This window comes from Sinocyclocheilus rhinocerous, unplaced genomic scaffold (genome assembly GCF_001515625.1).
Source record: "Sinocyclocheilus rhinocerous isolate Xijiao unplaced genomic scaffold, SAMN03320098_v1.1 scaffold2561, whole genome shotgun sequence".
NCBI classification, from domain to species: domain Eukaryota; kingdom Metazoa; phylum Chordata; class Actinopteri; order Cypriniformes; family Cyprinidae; genus Sinocyclocheilus; species Sinocyclocheilus rhinocerous.
Window position 1 is genome coordinate 144,192 of NW_015660886.1, and position 20,731 is coordinate 164,922.

General features: G+C 40.0%; 2 protein-coding genes across 4 annotated transcripts in view; both read left to right on the forward strand.

Annotated features, from left to right (window-relative positions):
• LOC107725790 (gastrula zinc finger protein XlCGF52.1-like) overlaps positions 1-20,731 on the forward strand; it is a 187,823-nt gene that overhangs the window by 123,905 nt on the left and 43,187 nt on the right. The gene's annotated exons all lie outside the window — the stretch shown is intronic.
• On the forward strand, positions 2,797-12,861 carry LOC107725786 (gastrula zinc finger protein XlCGF26.1-like). Of its 3 annotated transcripts, XM_016535182.1 has the most exons (4): positions 2,797-2,864; positions 3,431-3,543; positions 3,820-3,915; positions 11,491-12,861. In XM_016535182.1, exons 2-4 carry the CDS (start codon positions 3,483-3,485, stop codon positions 12,741-12,743), a joined length of 1,410 nt encoding a protein of 469 aa, XP_016390668.1. In that variant the 5' UTR covers positions 2,797-2,864; positions 3,431-3,482; the 3' UTR covers positions 12,744-12,861. The 3 variants fall into 3 exon arrangements, with proteins under 3 accessions (XP_016390668.1, XP_016390669.1, XP_016390667.1); XM_016535181.1 differs by lacking the exons at positions 2,797-2,864; positions 3,820-3,915 and adding an exon at positions 2,906-3,080 and having other exon boundaries at positions 3,431-3,636; XM_016535183.1 differs by lacking the exons at positions 3,431-3,543; positions 3,820-3,915.

Consider the following 20,731-nt stretch of genomic DNA (forward strand, 5'->3'; position numbering starts at 1 on the left):
AAAAAAAAAAAGCATGGCGGTTTCCACAAAAATATGAAGCAGTTTTGGACTGCTGAACTGGATGCTTCAACTGTTTTCAATAAAGATAATAATAAAAAAAAATATATATATTTGAGCACCAAATCAACATATTAGAATGAGTTATTTTAAATTGTATTAATATTTCAATATTGCTTTTTTTACTGTATTTTACATAAAATAATCAAATAATAATCCTTTATACAATGTGTCATCTTAGATTTTCTTATCAGTTATGACCATTGGAGTTTTACTGTATTGGACTTCTTTATGTTAATGTTTATTGCATTACTTTAATGTCATGTTTGTTACCATGACAGTGTTTTGTATTCATGTGTATGATACTGTGCACCTTCTATATAGTAGTATTCAGTGTTGGGGAAAGTTACTTTTAAAAGTAATGCATTACAATGTTGCGTTACTCCATAAAAAAGTAACTAATTACGTTACTTGGTTACTTTTTATGGTTACGTTACTTTTGCGTTACTTTTTAAATCTGGACAGGGCTTGCTTGTTTGTTTTTAAAATAAAAAAGTTATATTTTTGGCAAATATAAAAGCCTTTTCACACCAAATGTGAAATGAATAAGCTTCAGGCTGAAGGGAAAGTAAATTTACATCCGTACTGTAGAATGCAGAAGATGATTTCAACACACTTCAGCAATAAAAAAAGACACAAATGTTTGTCTAGAGTAATTTTTGCTTAAAAAACTGGATCATCGAAGGTCAGAAGCAAAGACATTGCTTAATAGAATGGGATTAAATACATAAAGGATATTTGTGTTGTTTAACATTTAATTATTGCAGGTTTGCGTCATATTCTGAGTTGCATTATTTTTATTCATTTTTTTTTTGTGATCAACTTTTTATTTTTATTCATTTTGAGGAATACTGAATCTGTGTGTTTTTGTTTTGTGAGTGAGATGAATGAATGCATATTCATAGTTTTTTTAGAACTACAGTAACATCTTCTGATTTCTGTCACCATGGCAACACCAGAGCTGTCAATCAAAAAGTAACTTGCGTTACTTATTTGACAAGGTAACTCAGATATTCTCTTGTAAATTAAAAAGTAATGCGTTACTTTACTAGTTGCTTGAAAAAAAGTAATCTGATTACGTAACTCGCGTTACTTGTAATGCGTTACCCCCAACACTGGTAACAAATAACATCTGCGCCATAAGAGGGGATTAAGTATTTGGGCCCTATTATACCCCTAGACTTAAATAAATTATACAAAGTTACTGATGTAAGGCTAATATATAAAATGAACGTAGATTTAAAGATATTACCTCGTTCATTATCTGGCAGAATGGGAACTTCCCAATTTGAAGAGCTATTGGATAGCATCTAGATGATAGTGGGACTAGGTGGTTAGAAATGGAAAAGTCTGACTCTCCCATTTAATGAAGTAAAGCAAAGCAAGTACAAATTGGGAAAATGGTCAGAGATTACTTACTTGGCATAGAGAGAAGTGTGAAAGGTTTACAGTCTGCCAAGTGGCTTTCTTTGTTAACATCTCTTGACAATAGACTCTAGCTTTAGAAACTGGACCCTGAAGAAAACAAAACAAAATACATCCATCAACTATTAGAAGGAGAGACACTCAAAACATTTGAAGATCTCATAACTGAATTCTCACTCCCTAAGACTTCTACAGATATCTCAAGATACATAGCTTCCTCTTTAACATCCCAGTTGTAAGAAAATAAAACCTCTTGCTCATCAGTTAAGCTTATATGGATGAATGCACAGACCAGTAATACGATCCTTTGACCAGTTCGCTGTATATAAGGGCTCATATTAACGAAGCCAGAGCTTTCTCTATCTGATTTTTTTTTCTCCTCGTTCTAAAAAATAATTCTGTATACACGGCGTCGTCTCTAGAAATATCTACGTACACACGAAACCACTGAAACTGACTCAAAGCGATGTAGTATACATGCCAGACCAGTATGTGGCGCTGTAATTCTGCCACACAGATACACTGAACATGGAGAAGAAAACCTTGCATGCTGTATACATCCCAAAACAACAAGAACATGAAGAACATCAACCGCGAGAGTGGAGTCATCCCTTTGTCTCTCAGCTGTGAATCTCTCAATATTCATGGCCATTGTCACTCCCTCGCACATAAAAGTTACAAATAAGAACAAAGATTGCATTACTTAAATGTACATCTAAAAAGAAACATTCAAGTAAGAAAAATAATCAAATGTAAAAAGTAGTGTGTTCATTACAAATAAACTGATTGTTAAAGCTACAAAAGCAGTTCAGTCAAGAGCAGCAAGTCATTCCTTCCTTGTATTGTTAGATTAAAATGAACGAGACAGATTATAGTAAGACTTACTGTAATGCACGGTCATCGTGGCCCTTTAATATAATGCGCTTTAACAAAACAAAGTTTTAATTTTAATTATTATATATTCTGTGGAAAAACTGAGATGAAATAAGATTTATAAATCATGGTAAGTATTCAATTTTAGTTAGTAGATCTTTCTGCAACCACAAATTTTAAAGTTTAACAACAAATTCTTATTGAGTTTGAAAATATTCAACAGTTCTTTCCAAACATTTGCAATATAAAGATCGAGATACTGGACTTAATTTATGATCGAGAATATCACAAATGCTCAGTAGTTGCTATAATTATATTTTGAAAAAAAGTACAGTGGTATTAATAACTTTGGGAATCTGTTATTTACCCTTTGTAGCAATCCTTTATCTGATCATTTGAATGTGTTTTCTGTATGTGCATTTCTATTTCGTCTGAACGGGACTTTTATTTTGGCGTGGCAGTATGACGTCATAAGGCTGCGACTGCTGCGATTCTGTTGGGGAAAAAAGGTTTGGGTCTTTAATCGTTTAAAGTGTATAAACCAATACAACCCGTTCTTACAGTTTGACAGAGAAATGATAGAGAAACTGAGCTTTTTAAAACCAAATCAAACGATTCATTGTTGATAAGAACTCGAATTACAGCATCTAAAGGCAACAAGAATAACAACACAAACATGCTATGACTACTTCTACAAATCAACTGACAAAAGTTTTCATCAAAATGTAATCAATTAAATATAATCCACAAATCAATACATGCCAAATGTAAATCATAAATGCCTAAATATTAATTGTCTGTATGATCTGTGTTCTTTTATTATTTGTCGTGCTAGTTTTGAGTGTTTTTGTCTAATCGGGTCGTTAACTCTGACTCTGACTGACTCCCTTACTAGTGCGCTGACTACTGAACTAGTGCGCTGACTACTGAACTAGTGCGCTGACTACTGAACTAGTGCGCTGACTCCTGAACTAGTGCGCTGACTACTGAACTAGTGCGCTGACTCCTGAACTAGTGCGCTGACTGAGACGCACCCAGAGATATAGTGTCTGTTCATTATTCTCATCTTAAACAGGACAAAGTGTTCAAACACAAAACTCCTGGTGAAGCAACACACTGTTATAAAGATGGAGTTTATTAAAGAGGAGAGTGAAGACGTGAGGATTGAAGAAGCTTTCAAACATGAAGATCCTGAGGAACAAACAAAGATGGCGTTTATTACAGAGGAGAGTGAAGACGTGGAGCATGAAGTCAAACATGAAGATCCTGAGGAACAAACAGGTTTCATCAGTCTTTCATTTCTTTATCTCTGTTTTACTGAGCCATTAAAGGAACATGGTGGTGGAAAAAATATAAGTCAGTGCATTTTATTTCTCTCATGACAAAATCAATGACATCAGCACATAAATTGGGAAAAATAATAAATAGCCAAAATGAGGATTGAAGAAGCAGTCAAACAAGAAGATACTGAGGAACAACAAACAAAGATGGCGTTTATTACAGAGGAGAGTGAAGACGTGGAGCATGAAGTCAAACATGAAGATCCTGAGGAACAAACAGGTTTCATCAGTCTTTCATTTCTTTATCTCTGTTTTACTGAGCCATTAAAGGAACATGGTGGTGGAAAAAATATTAGATGGGAGGAAAAATTATAAGTCAGTGCATTTTATTTCTCTCATGACAAAATCAATGACATCAGCACATAAATTGGGAAAAATAATAAATAGCCAAAACAATAAATTTGTGTAACACTCAACACAATATCTACTTCTGAATGAAAAACAATGGAAATTAGTCATTTCTATCACTTAATTATGTATTTATCAAACCATGAGTAAAATGGGAGTGATTAACTCTACATGTTGTCTATAATTGATTTTTTTTCTTTATTAAATCGCTTCATCAAATCGGAGTCTTGTAAACATAGGCCTGGGCGATAAAACGGTATCGATATTTATCGACGGTACACCGTCTTCGATAACGATATAAAAATGTTCGATATAGGCACGTGCTATGAGTGACGCAGACAGCACACACAAACACATGCTGAGTGCTGTGCTGCCTGTGATGAGGAGATTGTGAGTAAAGAATGAATATTAGTCGAATTTAAAATAAACATTTGCATTTGAATGCAATAAACTTTTAGAAAACATGTCATGAATTTGTGGAGGTTTATTACTTTTCACTGCGTCTCATGTGTTTTTAAATGCAGTCTGTGTGAATGGCGCTTCGGCTCTTTGGATTAAGCAATGCATAAATACACAATGCTGTTCTGTTCATAATTGTTTATACAATTTACAAAATTATATTTGATTTATATGAGTTAATTTAGACATAATGCAGGTTTTTCGTTAATAAATTTTTTAGCTATATCACCCAGTCCTATGTAAACATTACTTTCTTTCCAGGCATACTAATCAAAACGTCTTTGCTCCTTGAAATAATGACATTTAAAAGGAAATAAGACTGACAAAATTGTTCTCCTTTTGAGAAAGAAATGCAGTTTGTCACCTTTTTGTGTGATTCATTCAGTTTATTTGTAAGGCACATTTACACATTAAAAAACATGTTTTAAATGATAGCAATCGAGCCGCGTGTCGCGCTCGTTCAGCGCCTCGTTTCGCTTCGACGGCTTTCAGCCTCACCCTGCTTCGTTCTACTACGTTAATAAATCATTAGCTCATCCATGAACATGATTTCTGCCCGAGTCCCGTCGGATTGCGTCGGCTGTGGGGATGAAGACCACAACTCCCATGATTCCACACTCAGTCACGCGTCATCAAACTACGCCTTTGTCTATTTGTTTATTTTGAATACGCGCCCTCCAGCGCTGAAAATTACATATTGTGCCTTTAAGCAAAGTACCTCCATTTTCAGGGGCTCAATAGTATTTGGACAAAGTGACATAATTGTAAATATAAGCACATTTTTAATACTAGGATGAAAATCATTTGCAGTCAGTGACTGCCTGTCGTCTGGAGCCCGAATACTTCCGGACCTGACTGTTTATTCAAATTTCTATATTTAAAACATTAATCTTATAGCATCATATACTTTTGAGCTGCATTAAACTATGTAAATATTAATGTTGTCAATTGATTAAAACTTGTAATTGCGATTAATTGCACCCTGTTTTGTGATTTAATCACACCCTTATTGTGAAATTAAGCATACACCATTTATCTTGTTTTGAATGCTAGGACTTAGTTGTAAACGTACAGTGTTAAAATAAAGAAATGCATACAGATTGTTCAGGTTTATCTAAATCATGAGCATTTATTTAACAGGTATTCAAGAGCAATCTCTGAAATCGTTGAGTGCAAAAGTACTAGGGAGCATTTTACATTGACAGGGAACATATGAACTGCAGACATATCTAGCAGATACCAACAAATGATGCAAAGTAATGTCTGCTACAAAGTCATAAGTAACTTAACTGCAAACTGTTTGTTAGTAACATTAGTAAGTAAAATAGTAATATCAACTCTAATTAGTAACATCAATTCAAATGAATGCAGCAATAAGCAGGTCTGTAATAGGAATGGGATTCCATAATGTCTGTGAAGAGACCGAGTGAACAGTCTCTACTTTATTGGTTGGAGACGATTACTTGAAGCAGTGTGCATCTGTGCAACATTGTAAACCAGTTACACAGTCTACTTTTATTTCAACCAGTTGCTCAGGCAGACTAGCTTGTTCACAGTTTCAGATGACCTCTTCTACTGCACAATGTAGCCTGCCAAATAGAAGTCTTTTACATAGCACTGTTGTGGCAGATGTAGCGAAGTAACTTTTTGCAATATGGGCCAGCTTACCATGTATTCAGTGCAGTTTGGACATCATAAAATGTAGAAAATGTAACAGTTTTGGAAACAGTTTGTAATCATTAACAATTTTTGTGAAACTGCAGTTTAATTTGGAAATTTGTCTGAATATCAGACTTGCCCCTTGTTTTTGTTTTTTATAATAAAACGTACTCTGTTACTTATGTAACCTCGGTTCCCTGAGATACGGGAACGAGTACTGTGTCGCTAGATGCTTATGGGGAAGAACTCCTTTTTCTCAGAGGACTGAAGCCTTTACAATCAAGCAGTGTAACTGCACGGCCATTGGTTCGTGCAGTAAATAAAAAACGAACCAATGGCTCGGCAACAGAGCTGTACAAGCTTATGGCGACAAAGCCTGCCAGAATGGGCGGGGCCATCTGGCTATATAAGCGGGCATTTCGCCATAGGATCTCAGGTAAATTCGACTGAAGCGACGACACTGAGTCGTGCAGCGTTATGGCACAGCAGTACTCATTCCCGTATCTCAGGGAACCGAGGTTACGTAAGTAACCGAGTACGTTCCCTTTCGATACTTCACTCGTACTGCGTCACTAGATGCTTATGGGGAACCAATACAATCCCGCCGTGTCATGAAAGAGGAACGACTAACATTAACTGGCCTTGAGCATAAAAGGCTCAGAGGGACCAATTATACACAGGGTGAGCCCTGCGGGTCAAGATGCTGAACTCACTGAGGTCAGCCCGGCCTTGGATAATCGTTCTAACGGTTTTGTACAGCCTCAGCACTACTGAAAGGGCCAAGAGCATACCTGAAAAAACAGGCAATGCCTGAAGAAATAGACCGCCTTAAGCAGGTGCGTATCCATTTAAGCAGATAGAATCCGTGCCTGCAAGGCCAAAACTTCCAAGTTATAGAAACTGGTGAAAGTGGACGGCGAGGCCCAACCGGCCGCCGCACAAATACCCTTTGCTTTGTGACCGGGGACCCTTTGGTGTGGCCACCAAAGCATACAAAAAGTTGTTCCGACCGCCTGAACGGGGCGGAACGCTCAATGTAAATTTTCAGTGCCCTAACCAGGCAGAGAAAGTTAAACTCCTGGTCCTCTTCAGAAGGCTCCTCCTCATAACCTGGTCTCTAAACGGGGTGTAGAGCACCTTAGGAACGTACCCATGTCTTGGTTTTAGGACGACTTTGGAGTCGTTAGGCCCAAACTCAAGACAGGCAGGACTTATCCAGAGAGCCTGCAAGTCACCTACTCCTTTAACCGATGCTAAAGCCAGTAGCAGAGTAATTTTCAATGACAGGGTTTTCAAGTCTGCAGACTGTAGTGGCACAAAAGGGGGGGCCCTTGAGGGCTCTCAGGACCGTGGGCAGGTCCCACGCAGGGACCGTGGGGGTCCGGGGTGGATTGAGTCTCCTGGATCCTCTCAGGAAACGGACAACTAAGTTGTTCCGGCCCACCGACTGTCCAGCTATAGGAGCATGGGAAGCTGCTATAGCTGCCACATAGACCTTGAGCGGGGAAGGGGGGGAGCGGCCCTTGTCCAACAGCTCTTGAAGGTAGGACAATATCACCGATATGTCACATGAAACTGGGTCTTTGCCATGGGTTGTGCACCAGGCGGAAAAGACCGACCACTTAAGGGCATAGAGGCGTCTCGTAGACGGGGCTCTAGCCTGTGAGATAGTATTCAGGACACTCTCAGGGAGATCTACTGATTCCCATCAAGAGCCCAGAGGTGCAGAGCTCACAGCTCGGGCTGGGGGTGCCAAATCATCCTGTTCGCCTGAGAGAAAAGGTCCTGCCTCAGAGGAATGGGCCACGGGGCTGCTGTCAGCAGTTGAGACAGCTCTGAAACCCAATGCTGGTTCCTCCAGAGCGGGGCCACCAGAAGGACTCTGTGTCTGTGTTCCCTGACTTGTCTGATTACCTGTGGGATCAGAACAATCGGGGGAAAAGCATACAGGAGGAGGTTGGGCCAATCGTGGGCCAATGCGTCCTCGCTCTTCGAAAAATAAGTTGGGCACCTCTACCCTGCCAAAGATCTCCCAGATTCTCTGAACTGTTTGTGGGTGGAGCATCCACTCCTCTGAGGGGATGTTGCTCCGAGATAGCATGTCTGCTCCTCGGTTCAATATGCCGGGCACATGTGCTGCCCTCAATGAACGCAGGTTGAGATGTGCCCACTCCAAGAGGCGTTTTACCATCTTGAAAAGTCGTTTCGAGGTGAGCCTGCCCAGGCGATTTATATAGGACACCACTGTCATGCTGTCTGAGCAGACTAGCACGTGGTGTCCCTTCAGGTCCGGTAAGAAGGTCTGAAGGGCTCCACATACTGCCATCGTCTCAAGGCAGTTGATGTGTAGCCAGCCTTCTGCATCTGACCAGGAGCCGAAGGTCGGTCTGCTTTCGCACAGAGCTCCCCAACCTGTGTTGGATGCATCTGTTAAGACAACCTTCCTTCTGTGAATCAAGCCCATAGTAGAGGGATCTGTGGGATATTAGCTCGGCCTCTGACTGGGCTAAGATGAGCCAGTCGTCGAGGTAATTCAGAATGCAGACTCCCATCTGCCTCAGAGGGGAGAGAGGGCTGCATCCATGCACTTCATAAAAGTGCGGGGAGCCAGGGACAGTCCGAAGGGCAGGACCACCGTGTACTGATATGCCACTCCCTCGAAGGCGAATCTCAAGAATCGTCTGTGATGGGGGGGCTACCTGGATCTGAAAGTAAGCATCTTTCAGATCCAGAGAAAAGAACCAGTCCCCTGGGCGTATTTGCGAGAGTATCTGCTTCAGGGTAGTCATTCTGAACGGCCGTTTCATGAGGGCACGGTTCAGGTCTCGGAGATCGAGGATGGGCCGAAGGCCACCATCCATTTTGGGGACGAGGAAGTAAAGGCTGTAAAAGCCTGACTCGCTCTGAGCTGGCAGAACCATCTCTACAGCTCCTTTTGCCAGTAAATTCTTCACCTCGGATCGCAAGACGTGAGCGTTCTTGCTCTGCACTGAGGTGGAGACCATGCTGCGGAACTGCAGGGGTCTTCGAGCGAACTGGAGTGAGTAACCTCATTTTATAATCCCCAGGTCCCAGTCTGACACTCCGGGAATGGCTTGCCAGGCCTCGGCCTGTGTGGCAAGGGGTTGGATTAATTTGGGTGGTGAGTCGCCATGCGGGGACTTGACACTCGTGATAACTGGAAGAGGATATTTACTCTTTTTTGAAGATGTTTGTTTTTTATTTTTCTTGCTATAACAGCGGCTGTTTGTGAGGGCGCTTTTGGAACGGGCCCAGTACTCACAACAGTTTCTAGAACAAACCTACTGCCACCGGCACCCGGACCGAACGGGGTGCTTGAGGGCACAACAGAGGGTGTTTTGGGGGTGGTCTGGCGCTGGTGAGACTTTGCCCCCTCCTCTTCTGTCCAGCAGATCAGGATGACGCCTGAGGCGCAGGATCCAACGTCAGCTTGGGCCGTGGTCCTTGGCGCTTCGGAAAAGGGTAGCGTCTGGCCGAGCGGGAGCGCTGTTGGGGCTCAGCCTTTTGAGTAGGCTGAGCGGGCAGTGGCGCAGGTTTTGCTGGCTGCTGTGCTGGTGTAGGTCTGGGGCGACTGGTGGCCGTTGCAGAGCTAGAGCACTTAGGCAGGAAGTGCCGCATTGCCTGGTATGACTTCTGTACTGCTGTAAAACTCTCTGCAAATCCCTCGACGGCGGGTCCAAACAGCCCCATAGAGGAGACCGGAGAGTCGAGGAAGGGGACCTTGTCAGCCTCCTTAATCTCAGTGAGGTTTAGCCATAAGTGGTGTTCCAAAACCACTAAGCTGGCCATTGACCTCCCGATGGCCTGTGCTGTAGCCTTCGTAGCTCGCAAAGCCAGGTCTGTTGCACTGCGCAGCTCCTTGAAGGCTGCGGGGTCGGGTCCGGACTCGTCCATGACTTGGAGGAGTTTGTCCTGAGTACGCTTGTCCAGCGAGGGCCGACGTTGTTCTGCAGGGCTTGGAGGGGTGAGCGACCTTCGCTTTCCATCCAATTGCAGTGGTTGGGCAGAGGTGTGCAGCCACTGACTCATCGAGAGGATGCAGTTTTTCGTAGCCTCTTTCCTCAGCGCCATCCACTGAGGAGAGTGCAGAAGAAGAGGATGTGCGAAGGCGAGCCGAGTAGGAAGTGAGCCACGATTTCGTGAGCTCGTCGTGGACTTCCGGGAAAAACGGGAAGGCTCGTTGACGAGGGGCCTGGCGGCGCCCCGGCAGGAACCATTCGTCCAGACGGCTACGAGTGGGCTCCTCCGGTGTAGACCACTCCAGTCCCAGCTCTTCGACCGCTTTAGAGAGGACACGGAAAAGTCTGTCATCTGACGCTATTAGAGACATGCTGTCATCTAATAGCTCGTCCTCCATCACACCAAACGAGACCGTGTCGCTCGCATCAGCCGAGGGACGCTAGTCTGAGTGTTCAGAGAGTACGGGTGAACCCTCTCTGCTTGGCGAGGCACGTGGGATCTGGCCCGGCGTGTGCTCGCTCGTAGCCGAGCGCTCAGTCCCCTTGCCCCGTTGTTTTTTCCTCACAGGTCCCTGGGAGGAAGAAAACGGGTGGGCGCGAGAGAGTCGCTCTCTGAAAAGAAAGCGATCAGAGCGCGCAGAGAGGCTAGATTCATGTTCACGCAGTGTGAACACTCCATCTAGGTCAGAGCGGCTTCTGCGTGGGGCTTGCCCAAACAGTTAAATGCACTCTGAGTGGCTGTCGTCAGCGTGCAGTACAATCCCGTAATGACTTTTTTAGACTCGCCGGATGGCGGCAGGGGACGAGCTGACATCTACGCCGAACGCTGAAGGCGGATCGTAGAGCGGGCGGTAACAGCAGAGAGGCGCAGAGGAAAAGGCAGAATCTGTCCGCAGTGAGGCGTGTCAACGTCGAGCGCTTCAAGTCCCGTAGATCAGCAAAGGGAAGATCGAATGGAAGATCGAACCAATGGCCGTGCAGTTACACTGCGTGATTGTAAAGGCTTCAGTCCTCTGAGAAAAAGGAGATTTTCCCCATAAGCATCTAGCGACGCAGTACGAGTGAAGTATCGAAAGGGAACCCACTTTAAGTCTTTTCTGAACATGTGTTGACTCCATTCTTCTTTTTAAATCAAGGGGGACCCGCAGTATATTTTTTGACCACCCGCAGGATCCAAACCCAAATGTGTACAGTGCTCTTCCATGGTTTTTATGAGGGGTAATATATGGGATGTGTTCGTAGGAAAGTTAAGAGTTAACAGTATTAAGAAGAAGTGCTAAATGCTTATATGTATGATGCTTTGTGACATTAAACTGGTGTTAACTTGTTTTAGTTTCTTTTCACCCTAGACCTGATGGCACTAAAAGAGGAGAGTCAAGATCTAAATGAAATGGAAGAGAAAAACTTAATGACTGGTGAAGAATCTTTTAGCTACTCACAGACTGATAAAACAGAAACTAGAAACCATAAAGTCCAGATGAGAATTCAGACTGGAGAGAAGCATTACACCTGTGAACAATGTGGAAAGAGTTTCAGTCTAAAAGACAGCTTTAGAGTCCACTTGAAAATCCACACTGGAGTGAAGCCTTACTCCTGCAAACTGTGTGGAAAGAGTTTCTTACTAAAAGGACATCTTAAGACTCACATGCGAGTTCACACTGGAGAGAAGCCGTTCATCTGCTCTCAGTGTGGCAAGAGTTTTAGACAGAAAAAAGATCTTAATACCCACATGACAAATCACACTGGAGAAAAGCTTTACTCCTGCAAACTGTGTGGGAAGAGCTTCAGCCGAAAAGACAATCTTAAGAATCACACAAGATTTCACACTGGAGAGAAGCCGTTCATCTGCTCTCAGTGTGGAAAGAGTTTTAGTCAGAAAAGAGATCTTAATACCCACACGACAAATCACACTGGAGAAAAGCCCTACTCCTGCAAACTGTGTGGGAAGCGCTTCAGACGAAAAGAAAATCTTAAGACTCACATGAGAATTCACACTGAAGAGAAGCCGTTCATCTGCTCTCATTGTGGCAAGAGTTATAAATGGAAAAGAAATCTTAATGGCCACATGAAAAATCACACTGGAGAAAAGCCTTACTCTTGCAAACTAAGTGGGAAGAGCTTCATGCAAAATGAACATTTTAAGACTCGCATGAGAATTCACACTGGTGGAGATGATCCATTTGTTTGTGATCAGTGTGGAAAGAGTTTCAAATTTAAAGCACACTTTAATAATCATCACATGAGGATTCACTCAGGAGAGGACAGTTTTGTATGTCATCAGTGTGAAAGGAGTTTCACAGACAGGCGTCACCTTGAGAATCATATAAAAATTCACATCGGGGAGAAGCCTTACATGTGCCATCAATGTGGAAAGACTTTAACAAACAGAGCAAACCTGGAGGATCACATGAGAGTTCACACTGGAGAGAAGCCTTTCACCTGCCAAGAGTGTGGAAAGAGCTTCACGGTTAAAGGAAACCTTAAGACGCACATGAGAATTCACACTGGAGAGAAGCCTTACAAGTGTGTTCAGTGTGACATGAGTTTCCCATATCACATAAGCCTGAAAAATCATTTGCAAACTCATTCTGAAAAGAATTAATTGTTTTCCTCAGTGTGACGAGGTTTAGAAAAAGGAGTAATTTCAGCAATCATCTGCGCATTCACTCTGGAGATAGACAGTTTAATTGGGATCAATGCAATAAAATCAGTCATGTAAATGTGAGAGCCTGTTTTTGTTCTTTGTTAAAGAGTATGACAACAGAAATTCATATCCATTTGAAATAAGCAGCTGAATGCGAGCTTCATCTTATTTCCACCTCATGACCAATTCTTTTTTATAAAAATTCACATCGGGGAGAAGCCATACATGTGCCATCAATGTGGAAAGACTTTAACAAACAGAGCAAACCTGGAGGATCACATGAAAGTTCACACTGGAGAGAAGCCTTTCACCTGCCAAGAGTGTGGAAAGAGCTTCACGGTTAAAGGAAACCTTAAGACGCACATGAGAATTCACACTGGAGAGAAGCCTTACAAGTGTGTTCAGTGTGACATGAGTTTCCCATATCACATAAGCCTGAAAAATCATTTGCAAACTCATTCTGAAAAGAATTAATTGTTTTCCTCAGTGTGACGAGGTTTAGAAAAAGGAGTAATTTCAGCAATCATCTGCGCATTCACTCTGGAGATAGACAGTTTAATTGGGATCAATGCAATAAAATCAGTCATGTAAATGTGAGAGCCTGTTTTTGTTCTTTGTTAAAGAGTATGACAACAGAAATTCATATCCATTTGAAATAAGCAGCTGAATGCGAGCTTCATCTTATTTCCACCTCATGACCAATTCTTTTTTATTTGTATTACTGTTTTAGTTATATCCTACATCTCTTTATACTTTACCTCAAGTCTTTTTGTTTTCTTTTGACCATGTTTACTGCAGTGAGAACTAGGGCGGGGAAAATAAATCGATGCATCGCGAATTGAGAAATGATTCGGCATTGATTCTGAGATTTTCTGAATGCATCACGATTAGGGATGCACGATATGAAAAATTTTAACCGATACCGATAATTAAGTTCTTCTCATAGTCGATACCGATACAGATACCGATAACCAATAAGTTAATATTTTTCTATTATAATTTTTATATAATCTAGTTACTTTCTCATTCTTCAAGGTTTCCAATTCTTTTAATTGTATACATTATGTTGGACATATATATATTAAAATATTTTTAGTCAGAATAGTATTCTGTAACCATTAGACCAACTAGCATCTTCCATTCTAAACATAGCTTAATTATAATCATAAAACATCTACTGACTTCTGGCTTGCATGAATGTAGTGGTCTCCATTGAGGCTTTGTAATAATTTTAATTGAGCCGGCAAAAGGAAGTGAACATGACTTCCCCTTTCACAACATCATGTCCCACAATAGCGGCTTTCTAACGACCCACTCCTTAATGAAGACTTCTAATGACATGCTAACGGCACGCCATTTTAATGAAGTAGTTAAGTACCAAACAATGTCATACAGCCAAATGAGCAGTATTTCAGCTCACTCTCACTTTTGGATGATTTCGATTCTGCTTGGAGAAAAAAATAAAAGAAAGAAAGAAATAAAAAATTGATTGATTCAAAATCAGATTGATTTGCTGTAGATTATTTTTTCATAACGCAAATTAATTAAATCGGTGATGCGTTATGCGCACAAGAGGTTGTGTTTATCTTTATTTGTAATAAATTTTGTATTAATTAATCATTGTTTTTTTTTTATCATTTGAGTTCCTATTCATTTAATGTACGCTATAGGCTACGGCTGCGTGTGGCTTATCGAGGTATGAATTCCTTTAGGAGCATCTGAACGTAATTGAAGATATTTTTGATGAAATCTGAGAGGTTTCTGTCCCTCCATTAAAAGTCTGTTCTCTGATGGTTCAAGACTTTCATTTAGAGATGATCAAATAAATCCATATGAATGGAGTGCTTAAATCCAAGTCTTGTGGAGAGACACAATGGCTTTATATGATGAACAGATTGAATAAAAGCATAAGTTAATCATAGAATGCTACGGTGTCTCTATACAAGCCTTGGATTAATCTGCTCCATTCATATGGATGTATTTTACCATCTCATTTTGCATGTTATGATGCATTTGTATTTTGAGTGAACAGACTTTCCATGAAGGGACAAAAATCTTTCAGATTTAATTAAAAATAATTGTGTTTTGAAGGCAAACTACTTTCTTATGGGTTTCAAACAGCATTAGGTGAGTAAATGACGTCAGTCTTCATTTTAAGGTGAACTATCCATTTAATGTATTTTTGACACTAACCACACACACATTTTGAGCAGGTTTGGGAACCACTGTTATAGAGGATGCCATCTAATATCCTTTTGATTACACCTGTAACCTGTTTCTTTTTTTATTGGGAAGCTTTTGCCAAACATTTGGATGCAAGCTCAACCAGGACTATGTCGCAGAGCAGTGGCCAAGGTATGCCTGTCATCACTAGACAACTTGCTCATGGTGACATGATCTACTTTTACATGTCTTTACTTTTGTGTTTTTGCACAAATTTATGTCCCTCCATCACCAGCACTCCGAATACAGCTCCAAGCACTCAAAGTAAGTTGGATTATTGATTACTGTCATGCACCTAGTTTCAAAGAAATACACCAAGTAGTTGCCACTAACAACGTACAGTAATATGGGAGTTGCCAGAGCCTGGCAATTTGTGGGACTACTTTTTATTTCCATTACGACTGTTTGAAAAATCAACAGTGATGCAGTAGGTAGTGTACAATTACACTACACTAGCAGTCCTATTTCTTTATATATATATTTGGGGTGTAACAGTACACAAACTTGACGGTTTGGTACATACCTCGGTTTTGACGTCACGTTTCGGTATGGTTTCGGTACAGCAGAAGGAAAAACCTTGTTTTCTTTTTTTTTTTGTATGCAAACATTTAAATTGTTTTTAAATTAACTTCTAAATTATTTGATTTCTATTTGCTGTTGAAATATTATAATTTACAGTCACAACTTGTTTCATAAAATATTTATTTAAACATATACATTTAATAGTTAAAGGTGACATATGATGCGATTTCAATTGTTCCTTTCTCTTTGGAGTGTTACAAGCTCTTGGTGCCTTTGTAACTAGGCTTAACATGCATCACCTTATGATATTAATGTACCATTGTTTTGACATCTATGTATGTGTATTGCATGTGTGTGTGTGTGTGTATATATATTACATTTTTTATTTCATTTTCTTTTTTTTCTCTTACTACTATTTTTCTTTTTTCATGTTAAAGTTTCTAAAATCAATACAGACAGTGTTGAAAAAAAGTAGCAATTGATTTGTATACAAGTTCATATTAGACCATTTTTATAATAACGTTATATCTATACATTTTATTAATTATAATAAAAAATAGCAATTATGAGTAAATATATAATAAATGGTTTTTTTTGCAAAATTCTCCTTGTAGCACCCCGTGACACTCCTCTCTGTTGTACATTTTTCTGGCTGGTTTATGGACACTGGAGGATTTTCTGCTGAGTGATTACATGAGGCACTATACATTCAGTAAGTTGTAGTGTATCTTTCAACATGGATCGGATGTTCAATCAATGTTTAGGCTATTTCATGCAAATTATAGAAAGCAAAGCGGGAGCGGGCATGAACCGTCACGCCACTAAAGAGCTCCGAAACGGTATCATTTGAAATTCTTAATAAAACTAACAGAATTTGAATGCTGAGACTTTGTTTCCTATTATCAAAAGTGACCTGCTCTGTCGTGTCTGTCAGCTCGTTGTCTGTCTTTGTTCTCTCTGCTCTGCGATGTTTTTCACACCGTAAGAACATGAAGGTGACAACAACCACAATTTATACATCAAGCCTAACTCACTAGGTGCCGCTGTGTAACATCAGTGTCATTACAAATTATCTCCACTGAATTTAAAGTGTAATCCTTCAATCATAACTGTGTAACACCAGAGAAATTACATGGTGAATCCACAGGAATTGTTCATTTAATATGAAGTGTAACTTTATTTATCGCATTACAGTTACACTGTTCTTACAGTGTAACTGTGTGTGGCCAAAGCTCAATATTAATACCAAGTACTGACCAATACTGATATTAATATTCAAGCCCAAAAACCATTACAAATGTCAGAGCATGTCAGAAATTCTCCAGGGCCCCAAAACCCCCTCAGACCCCAGAGGGTTAATAAGCAGAATCACGGAAGGAAAGAGAAAAAACTAAAAGAGAAACTACAAATGACTTCCAGACACAGACTTACATGAACTCAACAGAAATAATAGAACACCATTTTTTACTTTTTGCCTTTTATAAGTCTACAAAAGTTAATATTGAAAATAAACAGAGGTTTAGCTCGGGTCAATGTTGAACTTCTGCTGCAGTCAGTCACAGGGACACAGTCTCATCTCTCCTGCCGTCTCACATTTGAGTATGTATTTAGTCCTATTTTTAACTTATTTTTGATAATCAATAAACAAGACATTTCCAGTAGATCCTCCACGACAGGCTTTTTTTTTTTTTGCAGTGGTGAGTCTCTGTACTGAAATAAAGGAGGCTGATTCAGTGACTCTGACATGCAGAATATTAGTGTGGCTCCAGAAATGAACATGGAGAGAAATACTCTGATGTGTGTGAGTAAATGAGGCGTATATTTAATTATTTGTGTCTTGAATGATAAATGAATGAATTTGGTTTATTTCTGTTACCTTAGCAGTCAGATGCATCTCATTTGCTGAAGCTGTTGAAGCTGCTCAGCTGCTCTGATTGTTGCACGCCCGGTGACTCTTTCAGAAATGAACTGCAGTTTCACTTCACATTTAAAGCCCTGAATTTCTTCAGGTGTGTCACTGAATTATGGGTAGCATCTCCATCACCACAGCAGTTCAAATGGAAACAGATTTCAGATGAGTTTGTTTCAGTAGAAGAACAGGACATGTTTTATTCGTGACACAATTTAAGTGTTTTGTTTTTCTATCTTTAGGATGACAGTCGCATAGAAAGGATGAAAAGAGGGTCTGTTGTTGGGTCATTATTGGCTGATCATGTACATGTCTTCTGGTCTTGTCCAGTTTTAAATCTGTTTTGGTCAGAAATACATTCTAGCATAGAGGAAATCTTGGAAATTGAGATTGAAAAAACAGCTTATACAAAGGGAGCACACCAGACGCCAGACCCTGACAATTTATTGGCAATACACCTGATTTAGTTAATAATAGGAATAAATATCTACTCAGGATTCTATAGCAGCAGCAAAAAAAAGCGATTACTCGACTATGGCTCCAGCAGCCTCCCCCAACAAGAACTCAGTGGGAACAAATAGTTACAGAAATGTACAAGATGGAAAGACTGACATTTAGGTTGAGACTGCGAGAAGAGACTTTTAAGAAACACTGGGGAAAATGGACAATCTATACATCAAAACAGAGAGAAGACAGATAAATGTCAAAGTGAAATATGTATATTCATTAATGTAAATGAATATAACGGCTGCTTGATAGTAAGCCTAAGGAAATTAGTGTTATGTTTATGAATGTATGACCACAAATATTCACGTATACATGCTTACAAATATTTGCTTATATCATAACCAGTTGACCAGACTGAAATTTCTTTTACTTTTTATGTTATACTTTGGGGAAAATATTTATGTATGTACCCATGAAGGAGTGTTGTTTGATTGTTATTGTGTTTAAGTTCATAAAAATAAAGTAAAAAAAAAAAAAAGAATGAAAAGAGGATCTGTTGTAAAAGAGAGTTTTCCCCAAAGTCTCAAATGAAACAGTAACACCAGGCTCTCTGGCAGATATCGTCTGCATTGGGTGTGTTTCCTGCAACAGAGAACAGGAAACAGGAACAGAGGTCTGTCCTGAGAGAGAAGTCTCTTCAACAAAGTCTCGTTTCCAGCAAACAGCCTCCTTCTGTGTCTTACTTTACATATTTCTCAACAATGTACACAATTATTCACTTAGATTAAATGCTAAAAATAGAATTAATTAAACCACACATGTCTGAATAGATGACTGACTGAATGACTGAATAGGTTTTGTTCACCATGGCCGTAGCCAGGTTTTAAAATGAGTGAGTTCTGGGGTGGGGTTAAGAATTGTGGTATAATAACCCCAAATACAACTCATTACAATAAACACTTTATAAGAGACATTTTTTTTGACTTTGTGAATATTTAACTACAATACTCAATGAAATAGGATTGACTTCTTCGTGGCTAGTGTTTGCATATATATATATATATATATATATTTATTTATTTTTTCATTCTGTAACCTACTTGTCCTAAAGATCTCTGCACCAGTGTTAGCCTATATGCTTCTCTTTTGATAGTGTTGATAAAGTTTCTGACACATAATAGGCGATCATGAATTTTTTTGCCTTTGCCGTACCGAATGTGGTATCCTGTCAGCAATAACCTGTCTGTGGGCTCTTTAGATTGCTGTCAGTTTAAGTGCCAGCGATCATTGCAGTGTTTCCAGATATTGCTATAAAAACAAATAAAAACTGAAAAATATATTTAAAAATTAACCTAAATTAGTTTATATAATGATATCGCTAACCCTAAACTGCACTAGATGGTTTAGCGAATCACAACACACTGGGCCAGCTGACCAATCTGAGCCCATCACATATTTCTGAGGGAGGGGCTTCATAAAACCAGGAAATCATCTTTATAGGAGAAGGGATAGAGCGGTGTAGAATAAAGGTAAAATTATGTGAAAAAAAATGAGTTTTTTTTAAACCACAGCATAAACACATGTTAGACTGCACCCCATAAACACAATTAAGCCTAGAAAAAAAAAACAGTCAACCACCCCGTAAAATTATGTGAAAAAAAATGCGTTTTTTTTAAACCACAGCATAAACACATGTTAAGACTGCACCCCATAAACACAATTAAGCCTAGAAAAAAAAAACAGTCAACCACCCCTTTAATTGGTTAATATGCTAACTGGTTGCCATTCTTTGTAATGTGGCTCTTTAGCTATAAGGTTAAGCATAATATTTTAGTATTATGTTAGTTTAGCACGCTAATCTGGTCAACATGCAAAGTAATGGTTTTGTATGATCATTCTCACACTGAAAGCTCTCCTCGGCAGTCTGTTGAATGTGTGTCAACTCTGGTTAAGCCACTCGCCCCGAACCTTTCAGGTTGTGGGTTTGAATCCAGTGTGGCACATGTGGTGTATACTGTATATTCATATACAAAATCTTAAAGAGTGTTTTGTGCTTTTGAGATGCACATTATAGAGCTCTTTGACTGTTCAGTGTGATGTACTTTGATGAACCTGCTGTGATTGTTATGCTTGCTGTACATGCTGTGCTGTCTCTGCTTGCTGCACTTGTTGTGCTTGCAGTTGCAATGGTTTCTATGCTTACTGTGCTTGCTGCTCCTTTGGTGCATGGCCCCATATCGCTGCTTGCAGCTATATTTTAATTTATTTTTCTTTTCTTTTTTTGACTCAGCTATTTTAATCTATTTGTTGGAGCCAATAAATTTAAAATTGCAACCACAGCATTATCAGGGGTGTCTCCACTATCTGTCACTGATTCACCAGCCACTCCTTCCACATACATGTAAGAGCTGCTCGTGTAATGCCGAGTTCACACTACACGATTTTAGCCTGATTTTTCACAGTTTTGCAAAATCGCAGACAAATGCCCGAAATTGGAGGCAAATCGGTGCTCGTTCAATTATCTGACAATCACGCAGTGTGAATTATCAAAGACGCGATCTGAGGGAATCGCCGACACGTTGCCGACGCCCGTGAAATATTTGGCATGCTAAATATCTGGAGCTGTCGGCGATTCACAATCACGCTGTGTGCAATGAGTTCTGACTGAAAACTACATCGGCGATGACCTACAGCCAATGAGAGAACAAGATACAGGGCAGAGGGAAGTTCGGGGAGGAGTTATAGACCAGAATATCAGTATTTTAATAAATATATGAACAATTATATCATACAGAAACAAGCACAAACATTTGCTTGCCCAGCCACAACATCAGCATAACAGTTA